This window comes from Ornithorhynchus anatinus, chromosome 2 (genome assembly GCF_004115215.2).
Source record: "Ornithorhynchus anatinus isolate Pmale09 chromosome 2, mOrnAna1.pri.v4, whole genome shotgun sequence".
NCBI lineage: Eukaryota > Metazoa > Chordata > Mammalia > Monotremata > Ornithorhynchidae > Ornithorhynchus > Ornithorhynchus anatinus.
Genome location: NC_041729.1, coordinates 50,377,827 through 50,396,848, shown reverse-complemented (window position 1 = coordinate 50,396,848; position 19,022 = coordinate 50,377,827). Strand labels below are relative to the sequence as shown.

The following is a 19,022-nucleotide window of genomic DNA, read 5'->3' as shown; positions in this document are numbered from 1 at the left end:
CCAAAGTCACACAGCTGACAAGAGGCTGAACCAGGATTCAAACCCATGACCTCTGACTCCAAAGCCTGTGCTCTTTCCACTGAGCCACGCTGCTTCTCTGTACTATCCCAGCGGCTCAGCAAGCAGAACGGGGGGGGGGGGGGGGGGGCTTTTTTTTTGGTGGCATTTGTTAAGCGCTTACTATGTGACCAGGGACTTGCTACAAATCCTCTGTGGAAGATGGAGGGAGGAGGTGAGGGGAGCAATTGAGTGGCAAGGCCACTCCCACACCCATATAATCATACTTGGGGGGTGAGGGAGTTCATCACCGGAAGAGGGAAGAGACAAAAAATAGATATCAAAACAACAAAGACCATTAGAATTCAAAATCGGTTGAGTCTCTTCCTCTCGCTCACTTGCACTACAATTCCCAAAGCACAGTGTCCCAAAGGGTAAAAATCACTTTCCAAACAGAACAAGGGAATACCCGGCATCTGGTCAAAGAACAAGGGATTTTATTTTCCCCATGAGGTTCCAGGAACCGTGATTGCACAACTCCCTCTGCTGAAGTCTTGAAAACTTAATCCATCCGTTGACTTAACATTCAAGCCTTCTCTTCTCGTTGCTTTCCACCTCCGGATTGCTATCTGTCCTACTCAGTTTGCTTCATCTGGCTCCCTCTGACCTCCAACCTATCAATCATTCAATCAATAGCATTTATTGAACACTCTACTGAGTGTTTAGGGGGAATATAGCAGAGTCAGTTGGCACAAATCCTGCCTTCAAGGAGTTCACAATCTAAGCTCGTTGTGGGCAGGGAATGTGTCTGTTATATTGTACTCTACCAAACACCTAGTACAGAGCTTGGCGCATATTAAGCACTCGATAAATACAACAACGAATGAGACAGATACTAAAATAAATAACAGGTAGGGGGAAGCAACAGAGTAATTATCTGTACATAGTGCTAATGTGGTGAAGGGAGGGGAGCACCTAAGTGCTTAACGAGGAAACGCTAAAGTGGCGGGAAAGGTGGAAAGATGAGTGGTTAATCAGGGAAGGCCTCCTGGAGGAGATGTGCTTTCAGAGGTGCTCTGAGGATGGGGAGAACAGTAGTCTGCTGTGTGTGAAGGGGAAGGGAGTCTCAGGCCCAGCAAAATTAGAATGAGGCAAGGTGAGAAGATGGGCTCCAGAGGAGCAAGCCGAGGGGTAGTGGGAGACAAGTGAGACTAGCTGGAGGAGAATGCTGACTAAATGCCTTCTACGCTGGGCCCTAATGTGTTTCGTTAGGCTGTTTCTTTCAGGTTTTTTCCCCACCAGAGTGATTTCTCCGTTCAAAAATAGATACAGTGAAGAGGGAAAAGTGGGAAAAGGTGGGGGAAACCCCAATAAATTTAGCTATCTCCAATTCAGGCCAACCCTAACTGTGCCTCTGGAGTTCCGGGAGTTTCACACCCGCTCCAATTTAGCTCCTGACCCGTTTCAATAATTCCTTCGGTTTACTTGGAAGAAGAACCGATCAGGGGTCCTTCCATCCAGGGAAATTTCCGGCAACAGCTACGTCTGTCTGGAGAACTACGGACTGAAACGAGCCTCGGATTTTAAGGCGGGAGCCAGAAAGAAAGAGGACACTGCAGCCATCTCCTAGTGAGATTCGGGCAGGCAGCCCACACAGATAAGTGCAGTACACAGTTAGCCCATATCCCTGAGGTTAGCGCTTTGAGTCTGAATAATAAAAATAACCATGGTACTTGTTAAGCACTTACTATGTGCCAGCACCGTTCTAAGCACTGGGGGAGAGCCAAGTTAATCAGGTTGGACACCGTCCCTGTCCCACATGGGCTCACATTCTTAATCCCCATTTTACAAATGAGGTAACTGAGGCCCAGAAAAGTTAAGTGACTCACCCAAGGTCACACAACAAACTTGTGGCAGAGCCAGGATTAGAACCCAGGTCCTTCTGACTCCCAGCCCAAGCTTTATCCACTAAGCCACGCTGCTTCTCAGCAGGAATCTCCTCCCCAACTTGAGCCTTCAGGTGGAGCACCCAAACATCATTTTTCTGATTTTCAGCTTCTCCTTTTTCATCTCTTTCCCCTGAACCCCTCCGTCCGATGGAACGGCTAATGAACAGCCAACAGGCCACAGAGGGCATGATGACGGGGGAAGCGACATCCTCAAGAAGGGGACGACAGTCTCCGGGGTAAAAACGTAGGCCGTGAAAGAAATTCTAAACCCAAGACCGAGAGAGACTTTAAAGTTGAAGAGGCACAAAGAGAGGCCTTCAAAGAGTTGGGGATAGAGCCTTCTCGGGGCTCCTGTCAGTGACAGTGCAATTCATGCAGATTAGGAAACTGAAATGGAGCCATTTCAAAGGGCACATCGGCAGGCATGAAGTCGACCATGAGGAGACGCAACATTATGATTCAACCTATCCTCTCAAAGCCTCCCTAGGGTCGTACGACACGGCAGCAACTCTGCATCAGATGGTAGGCACCGGGGCTTAGGAGAGTAGAGTTTAGTCTAGCTTGGAACAGATACGTACTGATTAAGATCGACTTGTCCGTGGTATTTACAGAGCACTTACTGGGTGCACTGTACTAAGCAACCTGGGAGAATACAACGGAGTTGGTAGGCACGATCCCTGCCCGAAATGAGCTTGTCTGCTCCTACCCGTTCCTTTTCAGCAGTCGAAGTAGGAGTACTTGAGCAACCTCTGGGTGCAATGCACTAGACTCAGTGCTTGGGAAGTAAAAACAAGTGACACATTCCTTGTCCACAAGCAGCTCCCAATCTAACAAGGGAGACATTAGGGGAATGGAATTTACCTGGCAGTCTCGTGACATTTGAAAGTTCTGTGTTTACACAGTAACAAACTTTGGCTTAACTTCTCTGTTCAAACATGATTTTGCGGTACTGTATGGTACCACAGGGAGGCCCTGCCAGTCCAGGTAGATTAGAGTCTTTCCAGTGCTTTGAGGCAGCATGGCCGTGGAAGAAGAGGACGGGCCTGGGTCCAGAGGATAGGGTTCCTCTCTCGACCCTACCGCCCACCCGCTGCGGGCTGCTGGATAACCCCTCAACCTCTCTGGGCCTCAGTCTCCTCATCTGCATGCTAGGAACTCAATACCCACAGTGAGTTTACAGTCTAGGGTGGGAATATTACGGGGCTGGGGAGCACGGTCAAATTCACAGTCAATGCAGGGAAGGGGGTGGAGAGTGGAAGTAAAGGGCTTAGTCTGGGAAGGTCTCTTGGTGGAGATGTGATTTTTAAGAGGTTAGAAAGGTGGGGAGAGTGATGGACTATTAGATATGAAGGGGGAGGGAGTTTCAGGCCAGAGGGAGAATGTGGGCAAGGGGTTGGTGAAGTCAGTCGTATTTATTGAGCGCTTACTATGTGCGGAGTACTGTACTAAGCACTTGAGAGAGTACAACATAAAACTAAACCGATACATTCCCTGCCCACAATAAGCTTACAGTCTAGAGGGAAAGGAAAGATGAGACTGAGATACAGACAACAGGTTGGGGTTAAAGAAGTTGAGTGTGCTGTTGGTTTGTAGCTGGAGACCGGTGAGGAAAGGTAAGAAAGAGAGAGGTGATTGAGTGCCTTTAGGTTGATGGTCAGGAGTTTCTTTATGTCATCATTATTGGTGTTCATTGAGCGCTTAATGTGTGCAGAACACTGTATTATGCGCTTGGGAGAGTACAACCAAGTTGGTAGACACGTTCCCTGCCCACAGCGAGCTTTCAGCCTAGAGGAGGAGACAGATAGTAATATACGTAATTTGGTGGATGGGCAACCACTGGAGTTTTTTGAGGAATAGGGAGACATGGACTGAATGTTGTTTTGGGGGGTTTTGTGGGGAGGGTTGGGTTTTGGTTATTTTTGGTTGTGTTGGGAGTTTGGGGTTTTTTGTTCTGTTTTGTTCTGTTTTGTTTTTCCGAAAAACGATCTGGGCAGCAGAGTGAAGAATCCAATGGAGAGGGAAGTGACAGGATACATTAAGGTCCATATCTGAGCTGGGATGGTTCTTGGGATATACCATTCACCCAGATGGCCCAGGATCTTCTTCTGCTGGTTGCCAACAACATAGGAGGGAAGAGTTGGAAATAAAACCAAAATTATCTAAGAATTTGAGCCTCCCGGCAAATCCACTCTTTCCTGTGAATTTTGAGGTGCAAATATAGACCATCCATAAGGGTGCCTTTCAGGTTTCAAAACTTGTAAATCAACCACCTGGTAAATCCAAATCAGAAAAACAGTGGTATCGTTGGATAGTCTGTCAGTCAATCGTATTTACTGAGTGCTCATTGTGTGCTGAGCACTGTACTAAGCGCTTGGGAGAGTATATTATAACGACATAACAGACACATTTCCTGCTCACAAAGAGCTTACAGTCTAGAGGAGGAGGTGGACATTGATATAAATAATATAAAGGTTAAAGAAGGGGAGGGGAAGTGAACAAATGGTTGATGATTTTCTCTGGCGCCTGAAGCCTTAAAAGTAACAATCGGACATGTTGAAATAAAACTAGCTTTACCTGTCAGAAGGTGGTAAATAAAAAAGGAAAGGCCCCAGTCATTTGGCATCACCAAATTTGACTGTTCAGATAAGACTTTCCAGAGATTAGAATTAAAAGAGAAAAACAGCACCTGTGTGACCACACTTGGGGGGAGAATAGGAAGTGTTTGGATTGTGCATACCTCACACCAATGGCATAGTGCGAAAGTTTCAGGGAGGACCTCTGGAAAACCCCACTTCGGGCAGAGAGTCCCCTAGGGGGTTAAAGGGGAACTTGGACACCTGCAGGAATTCCCACCCCTCCCGAAGAGCTTAAGAGAATTCACCGATCTGTTAGATTTGAGATGTGAGCTATAAGCAGATTTAGCTCCCTCGCACAAGGGGAACTAGGTCCCAATTACCAGGCCTTTTGAGGAGTAAGGAGTAGGTGACCGAGAAGACAGAAGCCAAGGCAGTCTGAGAGATCTGGAAGATTGGTGAAGAGAAACAGAAGGAACACCATTGGTTTTCTGGCCACTGATCTCCAGGGACCTGATGCCGACTGCAGTCTTGCCCCACTTATATCTGTCATGAGGCCCAATTAAGGTGGTAGGAATCAATCAGCAGTATTTACTGAGTGCAGAGCTCGTACAAAGTGCTTAAGAGAGTACGATACAACAGAGTTGGTAGACACGATCCCTGTCCTCAAGGAGCTCACAGTTTAGCCTGGGACACACAATAAATTCAATTACGGATAGGGGAAATGGCAGGATCAGGGAAAGGGGAAAGATCAATAGGCCAGAGGTACGTCCAAGAAAGTCACTACTCATCCACCACAAATAATCAATAAGTTATGGTATTTGCTAAGCGCTTTCTTTATGTCAGGCACTGGATCAAATGCTGGGGTGGGTACAAACAAATCAGGTCGGACACAGTCCCTAACCCGTCTGGGGTTCACAGTCTTAATCCCCATTTTACAGATAGGGCAACTGAGGGAAAGAGACTTTAAACGATTTGCCCAAGGCCACAGAGCAGACAAGCGGCGCAGCTGCAATTAGAACCCATCACCTTTTGACTCCCAGTCCCGTGCTCTACCCACTATGCCATGCTGTTTCCACCACTGAAGTAACCCAGATTACTTTAAAGAGGGAAAGCTGGAGCTAATTACCAAAATATAAATAAAATGATAGTGTTTATTAAGCACAAAATGGCTTGTTCTGGAAGAGACACAAGGTTATGAGATCAGAACAGATTCTGCCCCACAAGGGCAGATGAAGATCCACTTCCCAGATGAGGAAACTGAGGCCCAGAGACATTACATAATTTACCCAAGCTCACACAGTAGGACAGTAGTAGAGCTGAGGTCTTCTGACTCCCAATCCCAGCCTATTTTGACTAACCAAGTCTGCTGCCAAAAAAAATATTGCCAAAGAAAGCACAACCACAACGCAGAGCTTAGAAGAGTGCCTCTCAAGTTGCTAGTGCTTAATAAATACCATGAAAAAAACCCACAGTCAATATTTTGAGACTTAAAATCTACACCGTACATCTTGATGAGATGGGGCGAGCAGGATAGATTTACGCAAAGTTGATAATAAGACGGGACTTCAGTGATGTCTTGCATGAGTGTACCCAGAAAGCCTCATTGTTCCTCCTCCTCCTCCAGCACAGAATCACAGGAAAAGAGGGACCTGGTGAAGTATCCTCTTTGAGGCAGGACAACATCCAAGATCCAACATCCATCTCCACTCACAGATAGCAATCGGAACTGTTTTGGTGGCCACTCTAGTCACTATACAAAAGGAGCAGCTGCCCTACTCCTCCCCGTCCTTCCTGTCACATCTCTGAGGATGGTGGTATTTGTAAGCACTTCCTATGTGTCAAGTACTGTTCTAAGCACTGGGTAGATACAAGTTTCTCCACTAAGACCATCCTAAGAGCCCCTCCCATTTTCCCTCTCCCAAAGTTTGTGACCAGTGATAGGGGTGTGCGTGTTCGTATGTGTGCACGCTTGTGGTCTCTCTCTCTCTCTCTCCTGAACTTTGACCAAAGGCCCCCTCAGACTTCCCCTGACTTCCCAGAGTAGCATGCTCCCCGTCTGTTTTTAGGACTTCCAGGGAAGGAAACGTCCAAGTCCGGCACCGTCGCTCACTGCCCCTCAAACTGCATTCGAAGGCTCTGCCTTCCTATCAATCACGCTCTGTCTTTGGAGATAAACAAATACACGGACTTCCAAATTACAAAAATAGATGTGGCTGTCGATCGCTTCCATGACAAAAGTTATTGTTCCTTGAGAGTCATTTCAAGAAAGATGGTTGAACCAGAGGATTGGGCCTAGGGGTTAGGAGGGTGTGGAATTACATCTCACTGTTTGGGTTGAAAATGCAAATGAAAGAATGCATGATGAGTGCTCATTCGCTTTCAGGAAAACAAATACAAATGTTGTCATTCATCAAAATAGTAATAACAACAACAATAATTTGTTAAGCACTTACTATGTGCCAAGCACTGTACCAAGGGCTGGGGTAGACACAACAATAATAATAATGTTGGTATCTGTTAAGCGTTTACTATGTGCAGAGGACTGTTCTAAGCGCTGGGATAGATACAGGGTAATCAGGTTGTCCCACATGAGGCTCACAATCTTAATCCCCATTTTACAGATGAGGGAACTGAGGTACAGATAAGTTAAGTGACTTGCCCAGAGTCACACAGCTGACAAGTGGCAGAGGCAGAATTTGAACCCATGACCTCTGACTCCCAAGCCCGGGCTCATTCCACTGAGCCACGCTGCTCCTCTACAAGATAATCAGGTTGGACACAGTTCCTTGTTCCACGTGGGACTCATAGTCTAGTTGAGAGGGAGAACAGGTATTGAATTCCCATTTTACATATGGGGAAACCGAGGCCCAGAGGGGTTAAGTAACTTGCCCAAGATCACATCGGGCAAGTGGCAAAGCATCAGGCAAGTGGCAAAGCTAGGATTAAAGCCCAGGTGCCCCGATTCCCAGGCTGTGCTCTTTCAACTAGGCCACACAGCTTCAAAAGCGATCAACGGGAGTAAAGGTTTTTATATTCCATTCGATGAATCCTTTTTCCAACATCGCCTTGTGCTAACACAGAGTCCCTGCAACCCAGTTTAAGAGAAAACTCCAAGGTACTGTAAAGGGAGATGATAAGTTATCCTACTGTCGAGTTAAATGGTTCAGAAAGTACTTACTAATTGTCATTGATTCGGGCACCGTGGCCGAGGGTAGCAGGCTGCTTAAAGGACTTCCCTGGCCGGGAGGGCTGGCTTCCACCCTGCGAAACAAAAACACAGAGGGAAGTTAACCTTGACGACAGGGATCTCATCCACCAAACTTATTGTCTCATACTCTCCCAAGCGCTTAAGACAGTGCTCTGCACACGCGGTAAGCACTCGGTAAATACCCCTGATTGATTCATCTCCAATATCGGAAATATAAAGCTCACTGCTAGAGGGCTATAGATCGCACTGAAGCTTGATTATGGAGTGGGAAGAAAATCAGATCTTCACTCCAGAATCTCCTAATATGGTTCAAGCGAAAATGTGAGTAAAGATGGTTTTAAAAAAAAAAAGTTCTCCTCTTTCCAGCATTAAATAGCAGCAGCATTTCTATGGCACTATTTCCTTGGACCTTAAATGACTTTCACATTTAAACTCTATTATTCTTCATAGGAGATAAGGAGGGGGAGGAATTATTTTTCCATTATACGGGAGAAGTTGAAGCACTGAGAGATTAATAATAATAATAATGGCATTTGTCACGCACTCACTATGTGCCAGGACTGTACTAAGTGCCGGGGTGGAAACAAGGAAATAAAGTTGGGCACAGTCCCTGTCCCCTGTGGAGCTCACAGTCTCAATCCTCATTTTACAGACTAGGTAACTGAGGCACAGAGAAGTTAAGTGACTTGCTCAAGTTCACACAGCAGACAAGCGGCAGAGCCGGGATTAGAACCCACGATCTTCTGGCTCTCACGCCTGGGCTCTATCCACTCCACCACGCTGCTTTCATGTGACCTGACCAATGTGAACACAAATCAGTAATGGCAGAGGGACTCAAACCCAGCCCTATTAATGCATTATCAACAGGCAACATCCTAAAGAATGCCACGGCGAGTTGGGAATCAAATGCCAGTCAAGAGTTCGGACTCAAGAGGAGGTTCAATTTGGAGGAAAATGCCAACAGACTTGTTAGGGTTGAATGCTCGGGAAAGAGTGACTTTTCTCTATGTGAACCTGTACCGAAGTTCCGGTCCCGCAAACAGGCCGCTCTGTTGTCCAGCTCCATTCTCCAGGTTACCTAAGGTGGCACCTGTAGAATATAAATTAGTCAGAGAGAGAAACCGAACAGTGCACAAAACCACAAACCCCCGGATGGCTGTGTCCCAGCAGTTTTGCATCTACGCTTACTGCTATACTCGCTAATCTTAGTAGGTGAAATGTTCTCATTTGACAATGCCTGGACTGCCACAGAGTGGTCGACTGGGGGTCGTTTCTGCGGCCACTGCCAAATATCAGCCGGGATACGGCCAGTCCAAACCACCTCAGCGATTACGGGATTCTCTACAACGCCCACCCGGAGAATTAAGACTTTCTTCCCCTCTGCGAGTTTGTTAAACACACACTGGAGGGCAGTGCAGCCTAATTCATTAACATTATATAGTCAGACATTCAGGGCTTCACTTAAAAACCAGAGTCCCTGTTTATAAGAACTACCCTGCATTCATTTGGGTTTCAGAAAGCCACTCACGGCAAACTCCATCACACACGATCTCCAGCTCCAGCAGAAAGCAAGACATTATCAAAGCCTGCACGCATCTTTGCTACTGCGAAATCATCTGAGGTTAAACAAGGTTGAATTCACCTGTGTGCATCTAAAGTTAAACAAGTTTGAATCCACCTGTGTGCATTTTTTTCTGGAACACAATTTAACGCCTTACTCTTCTGCAATCACAGTATCAACTGGCTCGCAAAATCATTCAATCCTACCAACACACGAGTTAGGGCCGACATTACCAAATCACCAAGAAAAACCTGATTTATCTGCTGCTCTAAGGGGTACGTCACACACCCACAGAAACTATCTCATCAGAATTTGACCCTATTCTTACCACCAAGGGGCTCTTTGCCTGTCTGTTTCTTTGGGCCCGATTCTTAGAACAAGCCCACAGGACCCCCCTGCAGCTGCTGAAACATTTGAGATCGGAGGGACTGCAGAACGATGATCTGGATAAGGGGAGGGAGAGAGAAATACCTACAGATGAATGAGATTTTCAAAGTGTCTGTTTAGGGCTTCATTCTAGACACTTACCACCTCCCCCTGGTTGTACCCTCCATCATTTAACACCCAAAATAATTAGCAGAGTTTTCCATTTCTTACCCTGCAGTGAACATTACTTCCATTAGCTAGAACTGCCTTCTCGGAGAGAGCTTGCTAAGGGTTTGAGATAGAAACTTCTCGTGAAAAACAAATTTTCAGCCAGGTTTCTTCCAATAACTTCTATTGTGCTTTATGAATCGTTATATACATAAATATCTTAAGTGGCTATTATAAACTTAATTATAAATGGTTACTGAAAAGTTTCTCTAATGTTCATGGAATTTATTTGAGATTTTTAAAAGTAAAATCAATTATCTCCAAGGTTGACTGCTTTCTAATCACTAAAAAAGGGAGAACAGAAAAAGTACTGCAGGAAATAGTTCTTCCATAAAATTATATACATGGGTGAGTGTGAGTTTTTATATGTATATCTCTTTCTTTCTTTCCCTTGTGAGTGTGTCTGAAACCCAATGTAGTCTGTAGTAATAATACTTGTGCCAATGTTTCTAACGGCATATCTTAAGCCCTTAATATGTACCAGGCTGGTAGTTGCAAAATTTAAGAGAAAAAATGACCGTAACTTGGTAGTAAGGCCAATACAGTCCCTCCCTCTAGATCACAACCGAAATAGCACTCGACCTGGATAGAACTCGATGGGAGAACAGAGGAAAAAGAATGACATAGTGCCCATAAGCTGGTGAAAATGCAATACGCCTTGGGCTGTACCTGCATTCTTGACCCTGACCATATAAACAAACGCATCCTTTACACACCTTATCGCTCGGTTTCTCCCACTCACTCTGGCACTTGGAAAATACTGCCTGCCTCATTGCTTCACGTTTCCTAAAGAATCCGGAAAACTTCCAAACTAACATCCTGAAGGGCAGGCACCCAGCTCAAACCCAGCAGTTGGTTTCACAACAAAATGGGAGGGCTTTTTTTTTTCTTAAGGAAAAAAAAAGGTATTTGTCGAGGCCTCACTATGTGCCAGGCCTGTTTTAAGCACCGGGGTAGATACTAGCTAATCGAGTCGGACAGCCTCTGTCCCACATGGGGCTCACAACCTTAATCTCCATTTTACAAAAGAGGTCACTGAGGCCTAGAGAAGTGAAGTGACTTGCTCCATGTCACACAGCAGACAAGAGGCGGGGGCAGGATTAGAACCCAGGTCCTTCTGATGTCCAGGCCCATACTCTATACACTTAGCCACACTGCTTCTCAGGTGTTGCCAATGATACTATGACCAATCATCTAAAATGACATATCAAGTGGTCAAGTGGCAGCATGTCAATTCAGCTGATGGTCAGTGGTTGATAGTCCAATCATAAACCTCAGAAAAAAAAAAAGTCAGATCAAGGCAATCTCCTCTATTCAAGGGAGATTGGACTCAGCTGTCCTCTGGTATCCGCTTACCATCTGTCAAGCACTGTACTAAGCGCTGGGGCAGATACAAGATAATCAGGTTGAACAATAATTACAATAATGGTATTCGTTAAGTGCTTACTATGTGCCAAGCGCTGTTTTAAGTGCTGGGGTAGATACAAGGTAATCAGGTTGGCCCATGTGGGGCTCACAGTCTGAATCCCCATCTTACAGATGAGGTAACTGAGGCCCAGAGAAGTTGAGTGACTTGCTCAAAGTCACACAGCTGATTAGTGGTGGAGCAGGGATTAGAACTCATGGCCTCTGACTTCCAAGCCCGGGCTCTTTCCACTAAGCTACACTTTTGCTCACTCTATGCAGAACGCGGTACTAAGCACCTGGGAGAGAACACTACAGTGGTTGGCAGACCGTTTAGCCCAAGAGTTTACAGTCTAGATGGAGAGAAGCAGCGTGGCTCAGTGGAAAGAGCACGGGCTTTGGAGTCAGGGCTCATGAGTTCGAATCCCAGCTCTGCCACTTGTCGGCTGTGTGACTGTGGGCGAGTCACTTAACTTCTCTGTGCCTCAGTTCCCTCATCTGTAAAATGGGGATTAAGACTGTGAGCCCCACGTGGGACAACCTGATTCCCCTATGTCTACCCCAGCGCTTAGAACAGTGCTCGGCACATAGTAAGCGCTTAACAAATACCAACATTATTATTATTATTAACTGATTAGCCAATTTATTTTGCAGCTCTTGTAAAAGATATTTTAAAAAAAAAATCACCACGACTATAGAAGATGGGTTCTGATGCCTGAGGCTACAGGCCACACTGCAGGTAGCTAATAAAGACAGAGGGAGGAAAGCTGGAGAGTGATTTAGGAGACTCTAATCTGTGCTCTAAAGAGCAGGGCCTAGTAGAGAGAGCAAGGGCCAGGGAGTCAGAAAGACCCGGGTTCTAATCCCAGCTCCACCACTTGTCTGCCGTGTGACCTTGGGCAAGTGGCTTAATTTCTCTGAATCTCAGTTACCTCATCTGTAAAATGGGGATTAAGACCATGAGCCCCTTGTGGGGCAGGGACTGTATCCAATCTTATTAGTTTATATCTGCCTCAGCACTTAGAACATTGCTTGTCCCAGAGTAAGCGCTTAACAAACACCATCATTATTCTCATTAACTTCCACACATTATCTGGTAGGTAGCGGGTCTGAGCAGCACGGACCCCGCTCCACTCAAGGCCCACCTGCTTTGACCAGAGGGCCAAGGCAAGCTTACCGCTGAGGAATCCTCCAGACTGTAAACTCATTGTGGGCAGGATATGTGCCTGTTAAATTGTTGTATTGTACTCTCTCAGGTGCTCAGTACAGAGCTCTGCACACATTAGGCGCTCAATAAAAACAGCTGACTTCCTGACATCCTCCAGTTCCCAGAAGTGAAGAGCTAGATGGAGTTGTCCACGGCAGCTCTAGGCAGGCTGCGACTAAGAAATCGTGCATGGCAGAGGCACCCCCTCTAGACTGTGATCTCGATTTTTTAAGGCCATTTGTTAAGTGCTCATTATACTCCAGGCACTGTACTAAGCGCTGGGGTAGATACAAGCTGATCAGGTTGGATGCAGTCGTTGTTCCATGTGGGGTTCACAGTCTTAATTCCCATTTTACAGATGAGGTAACTGAAGCAAAGTGAATAATAATAATAATAATAATGATGGTATTTGTTAAGTGCTTACTATGTGCCAAGTACTGTTCTAAGTGCTGGAGTAGATACGAGGCCATCGGGTTGTCCCACGTGGGGCTCACAGTCTTAATTCCCATTTTTCAGAGGAGGTAACTGAGGCACAGAGAAGTTAAGTGACTGGCCCAAAGTCACAAAGCTGATAAGTGGCAGAGCCGGCATTAGTACCCCCATCCTCTGACTCCTAAACTCGTGCTCTTGCCACGTTGCCCACATCACCGAGCAGACAAGTGGCAGAACTGGAATTAGAACCCAGGTCCTTCCGACTCCCAGGCCCGTGCTCTGTCTGCTGCTTCTGGTGAGGGGCAGGAAACACGATTGCTAATTCTGTTGGAGTGTACACTTCCAAGCATTTAGTACAGTGTTCTGCACATAGTAAGCACTCACTAAATATCGTTGACTGATTTGGTGGAGTCATCCTCCCCAACCCTTAACCCAAAGCCTTGCTCAAGAGGCACATTTGGGGCAACCAAGAAGAGCCAGTGATGGTTTGTGATCCTCATGTTGCCCACCCAATCTAGGTGGCTGCTCAGCCAGAGACCTTGAGCACTGACGGCACAGCCCCGGCAGGCAGGACCAGGACTAGAACCCAGGTTTCCCGATTCCCCAAGCCATGCTCTTCCCGCGGGCCAGCAGCGGTATGGCAATGCCGAGCAGTCACGAAAGGCACAACTTAAACCACTCCTTACACTTTTAGAGTGTCTCATGAATGTTCCCCGGACGTCAAGGAGAGAAGCAGCATGGCTCAGTGGAAAGAGCCCGGGCTTTGGAGTCAGAGGTCATGAGTTCAAATCCCAGCTCTGCCACGTGTCAGCTGTGTGACTGTGGGCAAGTCACTTAACTTCTCTGGGCCTCAGTTACCTCATCTGTAAAATGGGGATTAAGACCGTGAACCCCACGTGGGACAACCTGATTCCCCTGTGTCTACCCCAGCGCTTAGAACAGTGCTCTGCACATAGTAAGCGCTTAACAAATACCAACATTATTATCATCATTACCACCACCCCTTACGTTAAAGGTGTGTTAAAGCAGCACAGCTTAGTGGACAGAGCACAGGCCTGGGCGTCAAAAGAACCTGGGTTCTAATATCAGCTCTGCCACTTGTCTGCTGGGTGACCTTGGGCAAGTCACTCCACTTCTCTGGGCCTCGGTTACCTCATCTGGAAAATGGGGATCGAGACGGGATCCCTAGGTGGGACAGAGACTGGGTCCAACCCGACTCTCTTGTATCTACCCCAGCCTGGCACATAGTAATCGCTTAACAAATACCACAGTTAAGCTGAACCTCACAGACAACCAGTCGTTTACCTCAGTCAGTCCAGAGGTCTTCATCCCCAACAAGTCCTGAGCTCCCTTCCACCCTGTTTTCGGAAGTCTTTAGGCTAAAATAAAATCACTTCCGACAGCCTCCTCCGAACGTTACCAGGATCCTGAGGGGAAAGTTACCGTATCTCCAAGGGTTTGAGCCCCAGGTGGCAGAATGGAGGGAGGCCTCAGTCAAGGAGAAGACAGGCACAGAGTCCCACCGTCTCTTAGGAGACAGCGACACACTACAGAGACGAAAGAGCCGGGAAATACCTACCCACCGGGGTATAGGCCTCTACTCCACTGACAGGAAACAACATATCTGAATCACCGTGCAGCACCTGCAGAGGAGCCCAGCTGTGCATCTGTGAAAGGCAGGTGTTCTCCTCCAGCGGCCTAAATCACCAGAGAATAAAGACGGGCATCAGGCAGGATGACCCTTCGGAGGGTAACGCTGGGTCACAGGTGACATCAGGACGGGTCTCTGGTAATCGGACAGAGAGGAAGGCTAGACGTCCAGGAAAAACAGAACCTGGGAAGGAAGTACCTCAGAAGCCGGTGAGGGCCTCGTTTCGGCTTAACGTCCTTAGTACGCTTCTCGACCCAGAGCTATGCCCTGAAGACCCGTGTCAATTGACCAAATAGGCAGATCTGACAGGCCGTGAAGGTTCCGTTGTGATTCTCGCTCACGAGTCCCTTCGTGCTTGGCTTGACCTTTCGATTCTCTGCTCCTCTGGGTCACAGATCACTGCTGACGAAGGAGCTGGGGAGGACGACTTCAAGGCGTGACCCGACCGGGTCCGAGCCTGCCGGCGATCCTACCTCACGGGAAACAACTGACAGCTACTCTTGTGAGAGAAGCAAAACCAGAGGTTCAGCTCCAACAGAGAAAGGGGGAGAAATAAAACCGGGCTTTCTATCTGTTTGCTTTCCAGACCCGCTTTAAGGGCCATTTTTACTTCCTGTTTCTTCTTTCCCCTAGAGGTATGGCCTACAAAATCTCAGATAAGGTGATTTGTTCTAATTTACTATTGGATGAGTCACACCTTGTGGCGAGAAGTGGAGAGATGATCTTCCCATCTCAATTTTCCAGGAAATTCCATAATAATAATAATATTTAAGCACTTACCAAGCACTGTACTAAGTACTTGGGTAGATTCAAAATAATCAGGTCAGACACAGACCCTGTCCCACATTGGGCTCACAGTCTAAGGGGGATGGATACCAGGTATTAAACAAAAGTTGGCAGAAGGGGTCACGGTGCCTTTTTCCTTCCCTCATTTTAATCCCAATAATTTGGGCCTCCACTGCTTTCTTCTTCGACATCAGAGAAGCCCTTTACATTCGATTTACTTCCCCTTGCTTGTCTGCATAAAGGTTTCCCTTCATTTCCAAAATGCGGATTCAATGACTGGGCTCCTTCCTACTTACTCTGTACACCCCATGTGGAACCCGATTATCCTGTATCTACCCCAGCGCTTAAAGTGGTGTTCGGCATAGGATAATCGCTTAACAAATACCGCAATTATTACTGGGGTGACCATTCATCCAGACGATACAAAAGACCACGCCTCTTAGCTCACCTCTGGCCTAGCCAGAGAAGCTATGACTGCCAGAAGGCAGCCAGAAGGTCAAATGCTTCGCTGCTCACTCCAGAGAGGGTCAGAGGGTTTTTCAAGCAAGTTTAATAATAAAAATAATAATAATAATGATTGTGGTATTTGTTAAGCCCTTACTACGTGTCAGGCACTGTACTAAGCGCAGGGGTAGATTGGACACAGCCCCAGTCCCGCATGGGGCTCACAGTCTTAATCTCCATTTAAGGATGAGGTAAGTGAGGCCCAGAGAAGTAAGTGACTAACCCAAGGTCACACAGAAGACAAGTGGGGGAGCCAGAATTAGAACCCATAACCTTCTGACTCTCAGGCCCGAGCTCTAGCCACTAAGCCATGCTGCTGCTCAGTTTACCCCGGCTTGCTCCAGAAAAGAGCCAGACCACATTTCCTTCAAGGGTTCCTACCACCACTTCTGAAGGTTCAATAAAGTCAACGGGGTTGGTAATTTTGGAATCTTGAAACACCGCAATGGCAACAAGTCTCCCAGGCCAACCTCTTTCAACCCTGCAGGAAACCACACCCATGAGCTCGTGATGGGGATGATGAAGACAATGATAACAGCTGCTGGCCGTGAGCCAGTGGCTTTTCCAGCCCACAGAAGGCAGGACGTTGATAACCAGAAAAGCTCTTTGTCTTAATAGTCAAACGAAAGCCCCCGATTCCTTCCTATCATTCCAGGACGTAGGGGACAGAGCCCAGGTCTGGGAGTCGGGCGGGCTCTAATCCCAGCTCCACTACTGCTCTGCTGTGTGACCGTGGGCAAGTCACTTCACTTTTCTGGGCCTCAGTTATCTCATCTGTAAAATGGAGATTAAGACTGTGAGCCCTAATAATAATAATAATAATGTTGGTATTTGTTAAGCGCTCACTATGTGCCGAGCACTGTTCTAAGCGCTGGGGTAGAGAGAGGGGAATCAGGTTGTCCCACGTGGGGCTCACAGTCTTCATCCCCATTTTACAGATGAGGTAACTGAGGCACCGAGAAGTGAAGTGACTTGCCCACAGTCACACAGCTGGCAAGTGGCCGAGCCGGGATTCAAACCCATGACCTCTGACTCCAAAGCCCGTGCTCTTTCCACTGAGCCACGCTGCTTCTTGGACATGGCCCTACGTGGGACATGGACTGTGTCCAACCTGATTAGGTTGTATCTTAGGACGGTGTCTGAAACATAAAAGTGCTTAAATACCCATGTCCATCCCCCACTCACCTCCCGCAAAAGAAACCCCCAAAAAAACAAAAAAACCACCACTCTTTCTTCCCAAGAATATCAGCCCGAGAAGGAAACAGCCAAGCATCGCAAACTGCTCACCTTTCAAAATGATTTGAATTAGTCAAATGTCGCCCCCACAGCGTACTCTCCATCTTTTATTGGCATTCAAGAATGACAAGCTGAAACTTCTTTGTGAACAAAGTCGTCTTAAATCAACTCAATCCCACTTAGAGAGCAAGCATCGGAAACATCTTTCCAGCTACTGAATGTGGACAAAAGGGAATGGACCGCCCAGAAAGCAGGTAACTGAACTATTTGGGGTTTTCATTTCCCTCCCACACCCTCCCCCCAAAATAAAAGGCTTACTTCTTAGAAGCCTCTGTGTGATCGTCAAGGCTTTGGCTCCCCAATGACTTTCCATACACCTGGTCTTCATTTTCATCTATATCTTCATCATCAATACTCTTCACATCCAGTTTCTGGTACCCGTATTCCCCGTTGAAGGAACCTGAATCCATTTTCCAGGAGCTGCTACTGTGACTTCCATTAGAACTCTGAAGAAAGGGGTTTTCCAATGCCAATAAGGCATTAACCGATGATTGGTCTGAGTGTTCCTCTGAGCTCTCTCCCAACCCCGTTGTCTTTCTGGAGACGTCTCCGGAGTTTGGCTCATCTTCTTCCTCATCGAAGGAGATGATGTTGGTCACCTTCTTTTTCTTTTTCCGATCTTTTTTACATTTTGCATCTGCGGAGCACAGATCTGTGTTGTTAGAAAAATCATATGGGGCCACGGGGGAAGTAAACTCTTAACATTGCTGAGCCTTTTGACTTTTGACAATTCCCTTTACTGGCAAACGCTTGTCCGAAAGTTAGGCGATGCAGATTTTTTGTTTACACGAAATAATTAAAATCAAATTTAGTACCTGGTATACGGGGGAAAAAAAATCCAGGGCCCCTAAATAAAAGAGTATCACAGATAATGAGCATTCTTCCAATCAGCATAGATGAGTTAACTAAATAGACGGATCTGCCAATGGAGCCCAACGCAGTTCAGCTGGGGCTCAAGAAAACCGGCTAGCACAGCTTAATCGCGCAGGCACCATCATCCTCAAAAATAACGAACAATTCCCAGTAGGGTGCAAGCTCCTGGTGTCCCGGCGATGGGTCTGTGGTTCTGTAGTACTTTTCCAGGAGCTTAGCACAGGGCACTACACCCAGCAGGCACTCAATAAATAGCATTCCCCACCACTAGTCACATCCTGCTACTGCTCTAGTCACAGAGCCCTCCCACAGAGCAGCGCCCCGGCACGCTTGCTGGTGAACAGGGACATTCGGGGAATCTTTATGCTGTCGAAATTGCTCATCACTTCAGGAGAAAACGTGCTAGCCGCCACATTGCCAGGGTGATCGGAGCAACCACCGCTGAATCCCACGAGACAGAGCGTGCTGGCTACAAAAAACCCTGAGTTTCTCCGACAGGTCAGTTGGTTTAGCCCCTGCCTGTACAAAGGATGAACTGATAACACACAGACTAAGGATCACATCTCCCCTGAGAAGCCTTTCTTGACGGAACCCTCATTTCCCCGCACTGGCCCTCCTTTCTCTGTGGCCTATGCACATGGATCTATAAAAAGGGTATTTGTTAAGCACTTACAATGTGGCAAGCACTGTTCTAAGCTGTGGGTAGATACAAGCTGACCAGGTTGGACAGAGTCCATGTCCCACATGGGGCCCACAATCTTAATCCCCATTTTACAGATGAGGTAACTGAGGCACAGAGAAGTAAAGTGACTTGCCCAAGGTAACAGAGCAGACAGAGCTCAGTACAGCGCCTGGCACACAGTAAATGCTTAACAAATACCATAATTATTATTATTATTATTAAATAGTGGAGCCGGAATTACTCATCCCCTTTTCCAAGCACTTGATTTTCACAACATTCTCGGCCCCACAATACTTGTGGAC

At 46.9% G+C, this 19,022-nt stretch overlaps 1 protein-coding gene across 7 annotated transcripts in view; it reads right to left on the bottom strand.

Annotated features, from left to right (window-relative positions):
- The window catches only part of SNX29 (sorting nexin 29), a 553,944-nt gene that overhangs the window by 453,270 nt on the left and 81,652 nt on the right, over window positions 1–19,022 (bottom strand). For 6 of the 7 annotated variants that reach the window (XM_039911120.1, XM_029053042.1, XM_039911122.1 and 3 more), the window contains exons 8-11: window positions 17,424–17,802; window positions 14,508–14,626; window positions 8,745–8,820; window positions 7,701–7,783 (exon numbers count right to left, since the gene is read on the bottom strand). In XM_039911120.1, the coding sequence (XP_039767054.1) occupies window positions 7,701–7,783; window positions 8,745–8,820; window positions 14,508–14,626; window positions 17,424–17,802 (657 nt within the window). The remainder of the gene's footprint in view (window positions 1–7,700; window positions 7,784–8,744; window positions 8,821–14,507; window positions 14,627–17,423; window positions 17,803–19,022) is intronic. The other variant, XM_039911121.1, reaches the window with a different exon arrangement.